The sequence below is a fragment of the Mesoplodon bidens genome (assembly GCF_964165515.1).
Source record: "Mesoplodon bidens genome assembly, chromosome: 19".
Taxonomy (NCBI): domain Eukaryota; kingdom Metazoa; phylum Chordata; class Mammalia; order Artiodactyla; family Ziphiidae; genus Mesoplodon; species Mesoplodon bidens.
Window position 1 is genome coordinate 10,582,002 of NC_138179.1, and position 18,935 is coordinate 10,600,936.

The window sequence follows — 18,935 nt, forward strand, 5'->3', positions numbered from 1 at the left end:
CAAAGCCTGAAACGAATTTGGGGGATCTGGTATCATGTAGCTTCAACCTCTGGCCGTAGTGGAAGCTGTAGTCCCTTCTATTATATCTCTGCCAGGTCTTTACCCCACCTCTACTTGCATACCTTAGTGACAGGGGACTCAGTACTTCTCTACACATCCCATTACATCTTTAGAAAGTCCCTAAAAGGAGAAACTTCTTCCCTGTATGTAGCTGAAATAGAACAGCCGTGGATTCTGTTGGGGGAAGGGAGGACAACTCTCTTCCACCTGAATAGACACCTGGGGAGGTGAGCAGGTGTCCTCTGAGTCTTCTTTTCTCCAGGCCTAAAATCTTCAGTTCCTCCGATTGTTGATCTTTTGCCATAGTTTCAAGTCGCCCATATCCTAGTCACCCTCCTCTGGACATTCTGAATACATAAGGTGTAGTGTCTTATACTAAATACAACACTTTAGCTCTAATTAACACTAACTAAAGCAGAATGATTATCACCTCCCGAATTCTACCTACTTTACTCCTTTTAACTCATATTCACATTCAGGTATTAATCGCTGAATTAGGTATGACTCTCTCCAGGAATACTTGAACTTTAAGGTAGTACATTCAGGACAGAAGGCAATACTTAAAGAAGTTGGAGGTTAATGGTGCTATTTCAGGTCCCATGTATAGTGCTTGGGTTGGTGGGGCCTTTCTTATATCCTCCGAATCACCCAACATGGCTCAAACCATGGGTTGCTACTGTGAGACATCATTATATTTTGTGGGGATGTGATATGACTGAAGGCATTTCTGAATTTGTGAACTTATTCCTTCACAAAGAAAGAGCTAAGACTCCTGAAAAGATTTCTCCCCACTCCAGGATTAGACAAATGTCCTGACGGACACTCTCCTGTTCATCTTTTTTTTTTTTTTTTTTGCAGTACGCGGACCTCTCACTGTTGTGGCCTCTCCCGTTGCGGAGCACAGGCTCCGACGCGCAGGCCCAGCGGCCATGGCTCACGGGCCCAGCCGCTCCGCGGCATGTGGGATCTTCCCGGACCGGGGCACGAACCCATGTCCCCTGCATTGGCAGGCGGATTCTCAACCACTGTGCCACCAGGGAAGCCCTCCTGTTCATCTTTTGGCTCCCAGGCAAGGGGCTGCTCTCTGATCTCCATCTCTCCTCTTAGGCCTCAGTCTCCTCATCTGTAAAATAGGAGCGTTGCACCTGCTAATGTCTAAGGGCCCTTCCAGTCCCGATTCTATCATTCTGGATATCCGTGCTTATGAAAATGGATGTTTCCTCTTCAGCATGACACCACTTCTGTGAGGTAGGGAGGACAGGGCAGACATTTTCGTGGCCATCAGGCGGATGAGAACACCGAGGCTCAGATAAGTGAGCTGTCTTCCTGAAGCTGCTCAAGTGATAACTGGAAGAGCTGGGATTAGGATGCTGGATGGGCAGGTCTGGGCGAGCCCTCTACAAGGGGTCAGGTGTGCATCAGGCCTTGGAAGGGAAGCCAGACCCCCGCCCATACCCCCCTACCTGAGAGTGAAGTGCTCCACGCTGGGGCTGGAGGGAGAGGAGGAGTTGGGGGCCAGGTAGAGGAGGACGCTGAGCACATCCCCGGGCTTGAGGGGCCGGTCGGGCAGGCGGATCATCAGGTTGCTGTCCAGCCTGTGCTCCTGCAGGGCCCTTCTGGGGGGCGGGCGGAACAGGCTGATGCTCCCGATGCGCAGCAGGGGGTGCTGGGTCGGGCTCTCAGCCCGGGCCCCGCCCCCGCCCCCGGGCCCGGCACCCCGCCGCGTTCCTCCACAGCCTCCCGACGCATCCGGGGCATGGAGAGTGTAGTAGAGCTCGGCTTGCTGACTCTCCCCTGTCGCCTCGGGCTCCAGCCCATCTGGAGACTTGCGGCGGGCAGTGGGTGGTGCGGCCGGGGCCGGGGGCCCGAACCAAGCCAGGGGCAGCTCGGCCCGCACGAGACAGGTGGCCAGACCCCCGCTGAGGCGGCAGGAGCTCTTGACCTCCCGGGCATCCCGGAAGGCGTGCAGGCGGACGCAGGGCAGCCGCTCGGTGACGCCGAAGTCATCCCAGTCCCGACCGGCCACGTAGAACAGCACCTGGGCCACGGGCTGCGAGGCAGGCACGCGGGGGTGGACGATGAAGGCTCGCACCTTCCAGCTGACTGTCAGGCGCTCGGGGATGTCCAGGGTGCTGGACGGCTGCAGGAGCTCCCGGGCCACCACCTGGCTGGTGCTGAAGGGTCCCAGGGAGACATTGAGGACGGGCAGCTCCTTGGTCTGGAACACCACGAAGGGCTCGGAGCGCTGCAGGGAGCCGTTGGTGACCGTGGGAGGCGTGCGCCGCGCCTCCCGCAGGAAGAAGGCCAGCCGCGTGTGTGACAGGCGGTAGCTGACCGGCAGCACCGGGCTGGCCTGCGGCCCCGGAGGGCTGGGGCTGGCCGGGTGGGAGCGGCCAGAGGCTGGGGACAGATAGAAGAAAGACCCCAGAGTGGTCAGGAGAGGCTGTGCTGAGACTCCAGGGCACCCCAGCCTCCCACCCGTACGGAGGGCCATCCGCTCCCAGCCGAGCCCAGCTCAGCCCGGCTTTCCATCCTCCAGGCTCCAAGCCGGGCTCCAGCTTTGCTGGTGTGTTAATTGCCCTCTTGCTGCCGATTCATTTCTTTATCTGCGATGCAGGGGTAAAGCTAATGCCGGTACAAAGAGTCGTGAAGCTTTAAGGAGGTTTTATCCTCTGGCATCTTCATTTGTAAAATGAGTATAAAAATTGTTTCTGCCTCAAAGAGCTCTTGTGGGGACTTACCAAAGCCACGTGCGTAGAGGGCTAAGAGCAAGTGTGATGCCGAGGCGGTAAGTCTTCACTGTTACCATTATTAAAGGTACAGTACAGTATGTATTTAACGATTTAACATTGTTTATTAAAAGTAAACTATTATTCATGCGTTATTATGACAGGCAGTGGCTTATTTGACCCTCATCAAGCCTTTGAACCAGGTATTGTTATGATCTCCATTGATTCACCCAGTTTTCTATCAGTAACTTCTCTTTTGGGAGAGCCTATTCTTACCTCTTACAAATGAAGGTGCCGGATGCTTAAATAACTTACCCAAGTCCCATGGGTGAAAGGGGCCAGCAGCTGGAGTTGAACCTGGGGCCACCTGGCTTTCAAACCCAAGTCACTACTCTTTTACTGCTCCACCTGCCTCAGCTGGTGCAGGGTCCCCAGGGATCCCACATCACCCCACCCCCACCCCCTATATGTACCACCCCACAAACACACACCGGGAAGTTGATCCTCATCCCCCAAAGCCAAACGTGGGCCTTGGGGTCTCGGGCTTGACTTCTCCCTTCTCTCGGCCACTCACCCCATCCTCGCAGGATTCCGCCAAGCTGTAGCAAGTCTACCTCTTGGCTCTCTGGTCTGTCCCCGGCTGCCCCTGACCTCCATCCCCAGGCCCCTGCTCCAGCTTTGGCTTCATTCCTGTCGCTATGACAACATAACATAGCCTAAGTGGGTTTCACCTCTCCCCAGCTCTTCCCTTCCCTGGCATCCCCTTCCCCCCTATAGCAGCCAGAGGGATTTGTTTCTCCCAGACATAGATGGGACCTTGTTGGCCCCTTACTCCCAGCTCAACACCTGTTGGACACTGTTAAGGAACAGGAAGGACCAAGATGGGGAGGTCTGAGGTTTGAGAACCAGTTCTGGATCTGCTGCTTAGAAAGCAGTTGGGTTGGCTGCTGTGCCCTGCCCCAGGTCATTACCCCAGATCCCACATGTGTGCCTGCAGCCAGCCTCCCTTCAGGGGGCAGGGACATGCTTGCAGAGACTCCAGTGGACCCCTGAGCCATGTTTCTCACCTTTAATGTTGTGTTGTCATTTGTCTTCGAGAATCAAGAAATCGCTCTATAATTTAGGTAACACAATGCAAACGTGTATTATTAAAGACTCTCCCTTCTGCTTACAGAACTCACCTTGCGCCTGAGCGTGGCATTCAGGGCCCTCTACAATGAGCTCCAGGCTCCCCTTTCCCCAGTATTCCTCTTCCCAGGCTCCTTCTGCCAGCATAACTGGACAACTTCTGGCTTTAGCACTGGCCGATACTGCCTTACTGCCCCTCCTATGTTCATGCTGTGCCCTCTGCATTGGATTCTCTCCTATCCTATCTGCACACATCCAAATCCGAATCTTCCTCTAAGGCCCTGCTCAAATGCCACCTCCTCCACGAAGCCCTCCAAGATATGACCTCTACCCCTGGGAATTTCCTCAGAGCTTTGCCCTTCTCTGAGGGAACCTCTCATCCTACCTTGCGTGAGAGTTATCTATGAGGCCTTGCACTGAACAAGTCTTTAACAAATCACAGTTGATCTACACTGAGTGATTCACAGAGACCTCCGTCCCAAGGAGACTCCTAATCAGTGCTATGGTGGTTACTTGCCGCTTATGCATATTACCATGTTACCACCATCAATGAAACCTTGATGGTTCCGCAAATGTTCACACCCAATTCCTCATAAATGCGATGAACTAAAAATTCCCTGCCCTTGAGGCTCTGGTGTCTATGTCTGATGTTTTTAAATTTGTGGTTTAATTTTCTCATTTAACGAATGAGGCAATTGGCTTGGGGCACAACAAAGGCCCTGGGTCAAGTGTCCTAAGAGGAGTGGCACCTGGTCTGTGTGACTTCTTAGGGCCCCGCTTGAGCAGTCCTTAGGACCAGCTGGTCCCTGGTCCTCTAGGCAGCCCACACTTTAACCATCAGACTGCTCCCTCTGTTCCCAGGAGAACTCTGTTCTCAGGCCACCCTTCACTGACGTCCTGCAGCCCTGAAAGGTAAGCCAGCTGCCGATGATGGGGTAGAGATGGTCAGCCTGGTCCCAGATGAGAATAGGAAGGCGTTTGGAGAGACGGGAGCCTTCCCTGCTGCTGCATGGAATCCCTGCCCCACGGTTACCACTGCAGTTTCTGGGAAGGTGTCCCTGCTGCCTGGGGCGAAGCTGGCCCAGGCACACATGTGGGGTCTGGGGTAATGACCTGGGCCAGAGCACAGCAGCCAACCAACTGCTTTCTAAGCAGCAGGAAGCAGGCAAACGGAGGCTTCAGGACTCAAGTTCAAGGCTTCTCCCTGCCACACTCATGAGGCAACTTGCTTCCCATTTTGAGCCTCGGTTTCCATCTCTAAAATTGAGGAGGTGATATCAGCCCCCTCACAGGGATGTTGAGAGTAGCTGAAAGACCAAGGGGAGGAGGGGGCACTGCTACAGGTGGTGGGATGTCCAGGACCTGCAGGTACTGAGCTGAGATGAGGAGAGGCCACCGTGCTTGTCCTGCTGGGGTTGGAGAAGGGCACGCTGTCCCTGAGCTGTAAGTGCTCAGGCTGGGTGGACCGGGTAGGGATGTGGACGTCAGAACCACCGGCCCTGTCTCGTTTACCATCCCCAGGAGACCCCAGAGGCTGCTAAGTGGCACTTAGTCCCCTTTGGCCCTCTCACCGTCCCAACCTCAGGCAGGGCCAGCCATCTGGACCCCTTGGAGGCACAGTGGGGCGGGGCCACCAGACAGACAGCAGACTCAGAGGGGCGCGGAGAAAGGGATTGGAGAAACGTGCTCGCGTGCACCCCTCCGCCCTCAGATTTTTGTTGAATGAATGCAATTCTCTGAATGAGCTGCCCAGCACTCACTGGGATGCCATGGGCTAATGAAAGCGCCCTCCATGGGGCATCCCAGAGGAGACTGGATGGCCAGTCAGGGCAGGGTTGCTGGGCTGGGGGTTCTTGATCCCCCTCAGCAACCTTGCAGATAAGGAGACTGAGTTTCTGAAGCAGGAAGCAACTTATATTAAGAGGGCAACTAGCATTTAGAAAAGGGAGCCAGAAAAGATGGTATTCGGGTACTACGATTTTTGTACTGATGTCATCATGACACAACACCGCCCCCCATCACCACCCATGAATCATTCTATCCTCTGGGGCCCTGAGACCCCTCTGTGGGCTGAGCAGGGGCGGGGGTGTTCCTGAGACCCCAGCACTAATCTCAGCTCTATGGCTCAATGACTCTGGAGCCTAAAGGAAGTTGCTTGATGTCTCTGGGCCCCAGTTTTCCCAGGGAGGTAGGGGAGGCCCCAGAAGCCGTCTGGTGTGGTGGGGCTGCCGGGAGGAAGAGGAGACTGGGGGAGTTACCAGCAGATCAAGTTTTTGGAGACACGATGTGTGAATGTGTGCACACGTGCGTGTGCTGAGCTGCACGCTGGCCGGCATCTCACAAGGAGCTCTGAGCTCCGGGCATCACGGAGTGTGGAATGGGCTTGGGAAGGAAAAGCTGCTAGAAGGTTCCCTGAAGGAAGACGGATGGGGTAAGGGAGGGTCAACTCAGAGCCGAGCTCGGCTGGTTCCAGAGGTGAAGGAGGAGTGCCCAGGGGTGCCGCTCGGGTGGACTTGCTGGCCTGGACCCGCCCCGCCTTGGAAACACCCAACACAACTCCCGCCAGTCTGAGGGGGGAGTGCGTGCACACACACTCACACACTCATGCTCGTACACAGCCTGGCACACACCTGCTCGTCAGGCCCCCCACCAGGAAGCCCGTGACAGGGAGTTCGGAACCCCGGCCGCCCCCGGGCCTCTCACCTGCCCCACTCGGCTCCCCGGACCCCAGGCTCCACCTGCTGACTTCTGTTTCAGCCCAGCTCGCCCTGTGGACCAGACTTAGTACTGCCTTCCTGTCAGCAGCCTCCCCTCTCCTGGGAGCAGCGGTCGGATTCTCCCTCCGTCTAGGTGGCCTTGGGCCGGAGGAAGCATTTGGGTCTGGCTTCCCTGCTCCTGTCTCCCTAGGGAAGGGCTCTCCCTGTCTCATCATGTCTCATGGTCAGCATGACATGCCCCCCTTCCAAATTCATACGTCCAAGTCCTAACCGCCAGCACCTCCTAATGTGACTGTGTTTGGAGATGGGGGTCTTTAAAGAGGTAATTAAGTTAAAATGAGGTCATACGGGTGGGTCCTAATCCAATATGACTGGTGTCCTTAAATGAGGAGATTGGGACACAGACACACACAAGGGGGGAGACCATGTGAAGACACAGGGAGAAGGCGGCCGTCTACAAGCCAAGGAGAGAAGCCTCAGAAGGAACCCACCCTGCTATCACCTTGATCTCAGACTCCCAGCCTCCAGAACTGTGAGAAAAGACGTTTCTGTTGTTTTTGTAAGAGTCTCTGGGACTTCGCTATGGCAGCCCGAGCAGGTTAATAATAGATGGGGATGAGCTATTTCTGTCCCTCACAGCCTCAGTTTCCCCAGTAAGATGTGGAGATACCGTATAGGGGTGGAGGAGGAAGACAGGCTGGGATCATGCAGCTTTTGTAGGCAGGGATAATGATGGAGGCTGAGGCGTTCCCAGCCCCTGCCCTGACTGTGCCTGGCATGTGACCCTTCCTAGCTGAGCAGAGCCAGCTCCTTCCTCCCTCAGCCTTGGAGGGCACATCCGGCTCTTAACAGCTTGGTAACTAAGGATGAGGTGTCTGTGGATGTAAGAGGTCTGAACTCCCATCTCCTCCACCTCCACCCATCCCCTCTCCCACCAGCTCCCCTGGGCCCTGAACCTGCCCACCTCAGGGACCCTTGGGAGCACCGTCCTGGGGCCACTTCAAGACTATGCTCCGCTGAGAGCCAGCAGCCTTCATCCTTCCCTTCTTGTTCCAGAACGAGACTAAGGCATGAAGAGAGGCTTCACTGGAGCTAAAGAAGGGCACTGGACCCACCAGCACCCAAGAGAAGATTTGCCCAGGAGGTGGGGTGTGGGGGTCCCCTCATCCTTCCATGCCCAGCTTAGGCATCACCTCCTCCCTGAAGCCCTCCTGGATACCTCCACTGCCACCACTGCTTTGTTCTGTCCAGCTCTGGCTCTGGCTGATCAGGAGCTTGGCCCTGGTATAAGTGATGCAAGTAATCAATCATCTGTCTCAGCCACTTCTGTGAATTTTTCCTGGGGGCAGGATGCTGGTCCATGGGCCCCTTTGTCTCTCAAGCCACCTCCAATCCAACACCAGAAGGCAGGTACTTGTTTATGTTTTTGTTTTTCCAGCTGGATTGGGATCTGGGCAGGCACTGGGTCTGGACCAGCTTTGCATGGTGCCCGGCGTGGCACATGGTCGGTGCTTAACAAATGTCAATTCTACCCTCTTATAAGGCTGGGGGCACCTGCTCAGGGCCATTGGCTGGAGAGAGGCCCTCCCTTTTCGTCTCAGGCTGGCCCTAGGTGTCTGGGAGTGCAGCAGGGGCCTTTGCCCAGCCCAGATAAGCTTCACACCTTCTCCCCAGGCACAGAGGCCAGCCCCTCTCCCCAAACTATAGAATAGATAAATGAATCTGTGTGAAGGCTAGGGCCAGGCAGCCTGGGGGAGGGGGCGCCTCTGGCCACCTCCCTGCATCTAATCAAGATCAGATGCCTCCTGCTTCTATCTCTAACTGTCCCCAAATTAAAACTAATCGCTTGTAAATCAGAAAAAAAATAAAAGATTATCATCAGCTTTGGTGAGTTTGAGGCTGAGGGGCACAGCAGGGCATGCCAGCAGGGCCAGAGGACACGGGGCTGTGCTGGGAGAGGGATTGGCCTGCTCACCTCTGTGTGTGTGTGTGTGTGTGTGTGTGTGTGTGTGTGTGTAAGAGCCACACCCGAGGTCCAGTGCTTGGGGATCCTTCTGCTCTTACTCCTGAACTTGCCTGAATCTAAGAATCAGCCAGAGAAAACAAAAGAGCAATAGCAAACAGATTCTCGGGCTGGATCCAGGCAGACACAATCACAATGTCCGGGGAGAGACCTGGTAATCTGTGTTTATTAAGGATCCCAGGTGTTGATATTATCTTAGGAGTTTGGACCACACAGCGCTAAGCAGGAAGGGCTGGGAGATGCCGAAGGGGTCATGACCTGCATGGCATAACGTGGTGATGCTGACGGTGCAAGATGAAGCCCCCAGAGCCCAGAGCAGTGCTGGGCACACACTGGTGCCAGTTCTACAAAGGGATGAATGAACGGGTGAGAGGAGGTGAGAGCCAGGTTTGATGCAGGTGGTGAGGATCCTAGTGAAATCGAGCAGGACCCTGGAGGGCCCTCCGGGGTACAAAAGCCTTTCCCTGTCCCCCATTTCTTGTCTGTAGGAAAAAGGCTTCGGTCTCCTAGGCCTTCCCAGAGTTCCACAGAGCAGGCACAAGCAGTTAGTGATTTGGACAATAGAGTCACAGGGCTCCTAACTCCTCCTGCAGGGGTGTAAATAACAATCTGATGCATACCTTTGAGTTGTTCGACTGAAACTAAGACCCCCACCCAGGTGGAGGGTGGTGCCTACATGCTGACCACAAGCACGTAGACCTCAGAATGGCTGGAACCAGAAGGTTGAGATTCTGGAAATATCACCCTGTTACCTCACCACCAACCAATCAGAAGAAGGTCCACAAGCTGGTCACGCATGCTCTGACCCTCTCCCCTGGCATCATCTTAAAAAACCCTCGCCTGAAAGCCATCGGGGAGTTCAGGTCTTTTGAGTACAAGCCGCTCGTTCTCCTTGCTTGGCTCTTGCAGTAAACCTTTCTCTGCTCCAAACTCCAATGTTTCTGTTTGTTTGGCCTCACTTGGCATCGGGGCACGTGGACTTGGGTTTGACAGCACTGGGGGCCATGCGGTCCAGGATCAAGAGGCCAGGGATGGGCTATGCACAGTGACCCCTCCCAGCCCAGACCTCCAGGCCCACAGGAGGGGTGTGACCTAGGGAGTAACCTCGCCTGGCCCAGGACAGTGGCAGTGGAGGCAACTCTCCACTGAGGACACTGAAGAGTTAGAATACGGCTCTCACTGGTAGGAGGGATGCTTGTGTTCCAGCCCTGCTCTTCCTTGGCTGATGGGTGGATCGGACCCAGGGCAAGCATGTCATTTCTGCACCCCAAGGCCCTGTTTCTCCATCAGCAAAGTGGGGAATTAGCAACCAATATACCAGTTACTCCAGAACGGGGTGCTGAAGTAGAAAAAAACTATGTCTTGAGAAAGGTTTTAGTTTTTAAATTAGTGATACCTGGTGTTAGTAAGGGTTTTAAGATATGGGGCGATCACATGACCTACTGTCGGAGGGTAACCTGGGCAAGCTTTCTAGAAGGCAATTTCAAAATATGCTTTAAAGGCCTTGAAACCATTCATGCTCCTTGCCCCAGTAACTCTGCCTTTGGGAATCTAATAAGCAGAAATCGGCTCAAAGATTTATGTGGAAAGATATTCACCACAATGTTCTCCTTATTAGTAAAAAATTAGGAACAACCTAAATGTCCAAAGGCAGGGTATGGTTAAATAAAAGCAAATGGCTAAGCATGGAGGTTTCCAAAAATTTTTTGCTCAGGTTGGAAAATGCTCCCAAAATTTTTTTTTTTTTTTTGCGGTACGCGGGCCTCTCACTGTTGTGGCCTCTCCCGTTGCGGAGCACAGGCTCCGGACGCCCAGGCTCAGCGGCCATGGCTCACGGGCCCAGCCGCTCCGCGGCATGTGGGATCTTCCCCGACCGGGGCACGAACTCGTGTCCCCTGCATCGGCAGGCGGACTCTCAACCACTGTGCCACCAGGGAAGCCCCCCAAAATAGTTTGAACTAAACAAAGGATGGTGAGAAACTGGCTACATGGCATGATATCAGTTTTTATGTAGACACTGGGAGGAAATACATCAAAATGCTATTGGTGGTTATCTCTGGGGGGGTGAGGATTATGTGTGATTGTTATTTTTTACTTTATGCTTTTATGTATTTCTAGTTGTCTGCAAAGAACACGTATTGCCTGTAAAATTAGAAAGAAAACAATAAATGTCATTAAAAATGAAGGAAAGTGTTTGAAGCTATTCCAAGAATTAAAAAAAAAAAGGAAATTAAAAAAAAAGAAAGAAAGGAAGAAAGAACCCGTGTGGTTTGAGAGCCACACAAATCATATACAAACCTCGGATCTGACACTTCTTAGCTGTGTGACCTTGGGCCAGTTACATAACCCCATCTGAGCCTCTACTTTCACACTTGTAAAATGAGAATAACAGAATCTATTTCATAGAGTTGTCATGACTAAATGAGCAAATTGCTTGGCGTAGTTCCTGGAACAGAGTCAGTGATCAGGGTTCATTCATTCATTCATTCATTCATCACTTATTGGTTATTTAGTGCTGAGAGGAGGGAAGCGCTGACCTGCTTTTCTCCAGCACTTCTTGGTGCATTGTTTAGCTCATGGTAGGTCCCCTGTCAAAGTCTGTTGAGTTAAATAGGACGAGTACAGAGGTGACAGGCACATGAAGCAGAATGTCCCAAGGACCTCGAAAGCAGCGCTGAGGCTGGAAGGAGGGCTAGTTGTTGGGGGCTGTGAAGAACCCAGACCAGGAAGCTCTATGTGACCTTGAGCAGCTTCCTCCTCTCTCTGGGCCTCGGTTTCCTCATCTAGGAGAAGAGGCTGGTCCCTGCTCAGCCTGCCATATGTGACTTAGGGCTGGGCAGGGGCCAGGTGTGCAGGGAAGCCTGGTGGGTTCTGAAGCAGGCAGGGGCGGCTGGATAAAGGGGAGGTGACAGCTGGGCCCCGTGGTCCCAGACATGGCCCTCCCCCCGCCCCGCTAGGACAGGGCCTCTACCTACCGTTGAGCAGTTTGGATCTTGCACAAAAATGCTAAAACCCAGCCCCAGATCTGCTCACCAAGCCCGGCACCTCGTGTGGGGCTGCTTCTGTCTTTTTCCAAGCTAACAGAGATGCCGTATAGGCTGGTCCATACCGGCGTGTTCCCACCCAAGGCGGGACTGCGGTACTCCGCCCCTTGGAGGAGGAGTCCAGCCGGTACTCCGCCCCTTGGAGGAGGAGTCCAGCCGGTACTCCGCCCCTTGGAGGAGGAGTCCAGCCGGTACTCCGCCCCTTGGAGGAGGAGTCCAGCCGGGGAGAGGGTGACTCCCGGACATCCGCCCCCTCCCTGAGCGCCACTGCATCTCCCTCCTCCCCCTGGCTCTGCTCTTTCCCAAAGCAGCTCCGGGCAGGGCTGCATGTCCCCCATCAACCCGGTCCTCTGGCCCCTGTGTCCCCAACACTGAGCGCCGCTGTGTGCCTGCAGCCTGGGCTGGGCTGCGGGCAGCAGGAACTGCAGGGGAGGACATCCAGCCAGTGAATATGTGAGAACTCCCTGCAGCGCGGGGGCGGGGTCAGGGCTGGCCACTGAAGGCTGCAGCCGTCCACAGCCCCCAGTGGCTCCTGCCGTCTCCTAGGAGTCTGTAAATCCTGGGAGGCAGCTTCCCCATGCCCCACCCGGCTGGAGCACAACATTGGAATAAGTAAGCTGGGGGAGGGGCCAGCGGAGGGGTCCCCTTCCCCCACTTGGCCCTAAATTCCCTCCTGCCTGCTCACTGCCAGCAGCACTGATGATTGGCCAGGTCATTTCCTCCTATCCGCCTGGGAACTCCCCATGTCTTAGCTAAAGGGATGGCAGGGTCCCTACTCCCACATTTTACCGATAAAGAAACTGAGGGTCTGGAAGGCTCCCGTCAGACTGGCTCTGCCAGTTATTAGCTGTGTGACCTTAAGCAAGTGGCTTAGCATCCTTCTACTGGGTTTCCTAAACTGTAAAAGGAGGTGGTAGTGGCCCCTCTTTGAGGAGGTTGCTTTAAGAATGAACTGCTCATGGTATTAGATTACCTGCAAGGCACTTCAACCATGCCTGACACCCAGTCAGCCCTCTTTAAAGGTCAGCTGTTGTTTGGGTGTGATTACCACCATCATGAAACAGATCCCCACACAACCTCCTGAGTCAGCCCTCTCCTGGCCATTCCTTTTGCTTCCTCAGCCTAAAATCCTTCCCTCCACTGGACCAGATGCTACGGCTCAGCTATGCCCCCTTGTCTTGTCTTGTCTTGGAGAACAAAGGAGGGAATCAGAGAGATGTAGGTGGAGGAAGAGAGGAGGGAAGGAGCAGATACTGGCGGATGCAAGAAGGAACTGAGCTCAGCTGACTTGGGAGCTAGGGATGCTTCCCGGGGTTCAAAGGAGGACCAGGGCACTGGAAGATCAGGCAGCCACGGGTCCCCAAGATGTTACTGCTGGGACAGCCCCATGTGCTGGAAATGACCATCTAGTCTTGCTCCAGAGCACCTGGAAGGCCCCTGGGGTGGGGGTGGGGGGTTGGGGGAAGGCCTGCTGGGTACCCAGCAAGGTAGATCACAACCCACAGGAACAGGGCTCTCATTTCCCTGGTCATCCCAGGGGCACCTTCTTACCGTTCTGGAGCCTCGCTGCCAGACGGGGAGCCCGAGGAAAGGTCTCCTGGTCTTGAGAGACTGTTTGGGCTGGGGATCACTCCCTCCTCCTCCAGCTTCTGCTCTCGTGGGATCCTGTAAGCTACATGTGACACTGGGGTGCAGAGCCTCGGGGCCCGAGAGAGAGGGTGAGAAAGGGTAGCCCGGGAGGCGGTGATATAGACCTCTTGGGGGCGAGGACCTTGAGATGGACAACTCAGATGGTGTCCCTGGGCTGGAGGAGCCTGAGCTCAGAGGGAGGGCTCCTGACGGGGGCGGGAGCGTGGAGGGGGGCAGGAGAGGAGGGGCATCAGCTCCGGGGACAGAAGCTGTCCCTGCCCCTTCCAAGTGCACAGTGACCCTACCCTTGTAAGTTGTGAGCATGTGTCTGTCTGTTAGTCCGTCTGCGTTTGTGATCTCAGGATCAGGACCAGAGGCTCAAACAGGCTCCTGAAGACAAGGAGGCCTTGTATTTCCAGGCAAGCATCCCTCACCCCGGGAACATCTCTTTTATAATTTATTTCTGAAAATCTGGAGGGGCCTCATCCTCACCCCTGCCCCCAGCAACAACCGGCAAGGCCAGGGCACACCCTTGGCCCCAGACCTCAGTCCGCCCAGCCTAATGGGCCAGATGTGAGGTCCCTTCTGTTATGCAGAAGGCTCAGGGCTCAGGGTCTGGTTCATCTGCTGCCAGGTCTGCCGGTGGCTATGGGACCAGGGACAGAAGGCAGCTGTGGGAACAGCTCCTTGTCCCTGGTGGACAGATGGCCCTGCTCCCACAGCCCTCTTGGACCCCACCTTCACCCCCACACTCGCCTCTCATGGGGCCTGCTGCAAAGCCACCTGATGTGGTCTTTTGGGGAAGGGCCTTTTTGAGACAAAGGCCTGCCTTTGCCAGTCCAGTCCTCAGGCAAACAAGGGCCAGGGACCTCGGGCAGGGAAGAGGGGTGGACAGCAGCGGGGGATGGGCACCCTCCAAGGGAGTGGGTCTGAGGGAGGTCACCCTGTATAGGAGAACTGGCCCCTCCCCCAAGGACCTGGAAACCCGGGCTTGACCTACTCGGCTGACCTACCTAACCAGACCGCTGGTCAGGCTGCCAGGGAGGGCTTGAGGAGGGCGAGAGAAAGAGCGGAAATAGGCAAGGATGGGGGTGGGAACTGAGAGGTACAGAGGGAAAGGAAACAGGAGGGAAGAGTCGGGGTGGGGAGAGAGAGAGAGAGAGAGAGAGAGGAGGTAACCCTAGCCTGGTGGGTGGCGAGTGGGAGGCTGCGGGGGGGCCAGGCCCCCCAGGAACCCCTGTGAATGTGTACAGCCCAGCCTGGGAGCTGAGCGAGCTGCAGCGGGAGCAGCGGGGGAGGGGAGCGCGGGGGAGGGGCTGCTCTCTGAGTTACACTAAATGACTAATGTGCATTATCCTAATTATAGCGGAGCAAGCTGAGCCTTCCCACTGGCACAGCCGCCTGCATCTCCTAATAAACAATTAGCGGCAAACAACAGAAAAAGAAAGTGTGTGTGTGAGAGAGAGAGCGACGGGTGGGGGTGGGTTTTGAGCTGGGCTTTGCGGGGGGTAGCTGGGGAACCACATCACTCTTCCAGCTCATTCCACCAGGTCAGGGGTCAGGGTTGCAGCAAACAGCAGGGCCCCAGAGGTATAGGGCAGGCCAGCTCATATTTAGAGGCTGCTTATGGGGTGCAGGCACTGGGCTGGATCCCACCTTCCCACCTTCCTCACAATAACCCCCCAACTAGCATCCCTGTTTTTTTTTTTTTGCGGTACGCGGGCCTCTCACTGTTGTGGCCTCTCCCGTTACGGAGCACAGGCTCCGGACGCGCAGGCCCAGCGGCCATGGCTCACAGGCCCAGCCGCTCCGCGGCATGTGGGATCTTCCCGGATCGGGGCACGAACCCGTGTCCTCTGCATCGGCAGGTGGACTCTCAACCACTGCGCCACCAGGGAAGCCCTAGCATCCCTGTTTTTGCCAATGAAGGAACCAAAGCTCAGAGAGGCTAAGGGGCTTGCCCAAGGACACACAGCTGGGGTTAGGCCCCGTCAGCCCTCCTGAGTTCCCTGAGCTCATTTATAAGGAGACTGGAAGCTGGGGACTGACTAGGCAATCAACTAAACTATGCTCCCAGATCAGCACTGGAGGTGGGCATGATTATGAAGGTAAGATTTTCTTGCTGGTCCACAGTGCGTTTTCTGTGAACCATCTCTGATGTTTTGACAACAGTCCAGAGACGGGAGCCTTCTTCCGATGCCCATTTTAACTGAGGCTTAGAGACAGGCAGATATTTGTTTGAGGTCTTGGAGGTGTAGTGGCAGCTTGAGGTTTGGAAGTGACTCCTGATCCTTGGGGTGGGGTGGGGTGGGGTCCCTCAGTCCTGGGCAAACTGGCACAGTTGTTCACCCTAGGATGGAGGCCAACCATCCCTCTCTCTGCCCACAGGGTGCTGATGGGCCCTGAAAGGAAGAACTGAAAGTGTGCAGGGGTGACTCTGAGGCCTGGGCTAGTTTCCCAGGCAGGGGGTGGGGGATGGGAGCCCCTGGAAGATGAGCTCTGCCTGCCCATTGGGGAGAGACTCAGAGGATCAAAATCACAGCCCTGGATTCAAGTTGCTTAGTCTTTGAGCCTCGACTTCCTCATCCACAAAATGGGGCTAATGAACACAGGTGTCGTGAAGAGTAAACGTGGGGATCCATGCAGAGAGCTTCACACAGACCCTGGCTCACAGGTGCCCCCCGTGTCCCCCATGGAGCCCTCCCTGATCAGCCCTATCCTGCCCTGACCACCCCTCAAAGCCTAGGCCCTGTTGCACCTGGTTTCTCTTGGCATCACATTGATTGTCTAGCTGCTGCTCCGTTGGTATTTCTGACTCACTGCTGGACAGAGGTCTTCGAGACTCTGGTTCAAACCACCCACTTTACAGATGAGAAGACTGAGGTTCAGAGAGGAGAAAAGCCCTGCCCAAGGTCTCACCTCTCCCTCCTGCCCCCTTGCAGCCCATTCCTCTTGCCTGTGGGATGCTTGTTCCCATGAATGTTTCCTTCTTCCCACAGTGCTCTGTGTTACCTGCGCTACCTCTCCCCCCTCCCCAGCCCACACACCTGGGTCTGGGCGACTCCAGCCACCTGCCTTCCGTGCCTTCACACATGCTGTTCCCTCTGCCTGCTGTGCTGTTCCCTTCACACTCCACCTGGTAGGTGTCACTTGCCCTTTGACTTCTCCCAGGTGTCACCTCCTCCATGAAGACTTCCTTGACCCTCCCCCAGTGCTGGGTTAGGCCCTGACTTCTGAGCTGCTCACATGCATCATTCTGTACTTTTTTTCTCTGTGCTGCCACCGTTGGTTTACAGAGTTTGCTTTCTCTTAGACAGAAGCCTTGCTGAGGGCAGGGAGCGGGCCTTTCACTATGCAGCCTGACTGCCTAGTACAATAGTAGGGCTTGTAACTAACACTCAATAAAGATATTCAACAAATAAATATTTATTCAGCCCTTTCTCTGCTCAAGACCCTGCTGGGAGCTGCCAGGGAGACAGAGATAGAGAAGATGGTTTCTGCCCTTAAGGAATTTGCTGGCTAACAGGGAGACCAGACAAGTACATAAATAACCACATAAATAAAAGGTAGGAAGTGCTGTAAGGCTTTGGAGAAGAGCGGAGCTCCCCGGGTGTTTGAAGAAAAGCCAGATACCTACAGAAGAAATGCCTGAGGAAGGTGGAGTGATGTGGGTGTAGGGTGTTGAAGAATGGGTGGAAATTCAACGGCTGCCTGGGTGTGATGGGGCCTAGGTGGGGGTCGGGGACCTTTCAGGTAGAGAGAACAGGGTGGCAAAGGGGCCAGGGGTTAAAGGCAGCTTTGGACTGAGTGGCATGTCACAGGGAGAGCTGAGACTGGATGGGCATCAGGGGGCAAAGGGCTTCGAATGCCAGGCGAAGGCATCTGTGGATTTTATCCCAGGGGTTTTCAAACTGTTTTCTGTGGAGCCCTGGGGCTCCATGGAAGTGTCTCAGGCCCAACAGGAGGAGGGTTCACAGCCATCCTGATCAGCTTTTGTAGTCACCTAGGCTTTTACACGAATAATAGCTCCTGTGCCTTTAAAAGTCTGCCCATTGTGCCATGGGCCATGGGGAGCCACTAGGGTTCTTGAGCAGGGGAGTGACGCCAGGAGGTGTCCTTGACACCTTGACAGGGTGGCCTTGTCTCCCTGCCCGCCCCCCCCATACACACACACTACATACACTCAAGACTGTGGGGCAAAAGCAGGGGAGATGGATGAAGCTGCCGCGCTGAGGGGCTGATACATAGCGTGAGAAGCAAGTGCTGTAATTAATTTCCCTGAGCTTATGTTACCTCAACAACCTGGCAGGTCGGCCTGGGCTCTCTCTGCCCCGGGCTCAGCTCCTGGCATCCTAAGGTGTAGGGGCAGGAACCCCTGTCAGGCACCTCCCCCAGCTAAGCCCCGCCCCCACCTGACAGCCCTTTCTGCTCCCAGTCGCCTTCCTCTTCCTCCTTCTCCCATCCCCATCCCACTCCGCTTTAGCCCACCCTGTCCTCTGGCCTTGCCCAGCACCTGCTATGAGGTTATGCTGAGACAGTGGAGCAGCCGTAAGCCTTCTCCTCCAGCCCACGTGCAAAACGGAACACGGGATTCTCCCCAGACGTCCCCCCAAACTCCACACCTGGATCGCGCTTTCCCCACTTCTCACTGTGATTCGCACACCATTTAAAACGATCCTGAAATCCCACCTCTTCCAGGAAGTCTATCTGGGCTGCTATAAAAAAATCTGAGCTGAGAATGATTCTGAATCCTCACTCAGGGGAAGAAGAGATCCATAATCGATGAATGATGTCTGCTGTGAGTGCCAGGTAGGAACTGTGGCTTCTGCGTCACATCTTTATCGTCTTCACCCTCTTGATTCCCAGAATCAGATGGGGGTATCCAACTAGACATTTTTTTGCGGTATGCGGGCCTCTCATTGCTGTGGCCTCTCCCGTTGCAGAGCACAGGCTCCAGACGCGCAGGCTCAGCGGCCATGGCTCACGGGCCCAGCCGCTCCGCGGCATGTGGGATCTTCCCAGACTGGGGCACGAACCCGTGTTCCCTGCATCGGCAGGTGGACTCTCAACCACTGTGCCACCAGGGAAGCCCCAACTAGACATTTTTGAGGTCGCTACCGCCCTCAGATTCTGGAAGAGGCTGCACAAAAACAGAGAATATCCTCTTCAATGCTGAGGCCACCTCCTCCTCCATCTCTGCTAAAAAGATCTGCATTAACTCTTCTGTGGTCTGATCACCCATAGCTGGGGTCTCGCTGCTGGTCCTCATTTCTGGGAGAAAGCAACCAGAAGACAGATAACAAGAGTCGCCTTCCCAGCAGTTCTTTGCTCACTCCAACTTGGGGGTAAAGTCCCACTTTGAAGGTCAAAGTTTTAACTTCAGGAGTGCAGACATGCCAAATGCACATTCCATCTTGGGGTGTGCAATTAACAACAATAACAGCGACAGTACCATTCATGGAGCTCTTCCATGTGACAAGTGCTTTCTGTCCTCTACCTTCCATTCTTCCATGAGAGCATGTATCCATTATCCCAATTTTATGCAGAAGGATGCTACCGTCTAGCCATGTCCAAGGTCATAGATAACAGATGACAAATCTGGAAT

General features: G+C 54.9%; 1 protein-coding gene across 1 annotated transcript in view; it reads right to left on the reverse strand.

Annotated features, from left to right (window-relative positions):
- TMEM132E (transmembrane protein 132E) overlaps positions 1-18,935 on the reverse strand; it is a 50,710-nt gene that overhangs the window by 10,480 nt on the left and 21,295 nt on the right. The window contains exon 2 of the mRNA XM_081218985.1: positions 1,524-2,460. Coding sequence (XP_081075111.1) covers positions 1,524-2,460 — 937 coding nt within the window. The remainder of the gene's footprint in view (positions 1-1,523; positions 2,461-18,935) is intronic.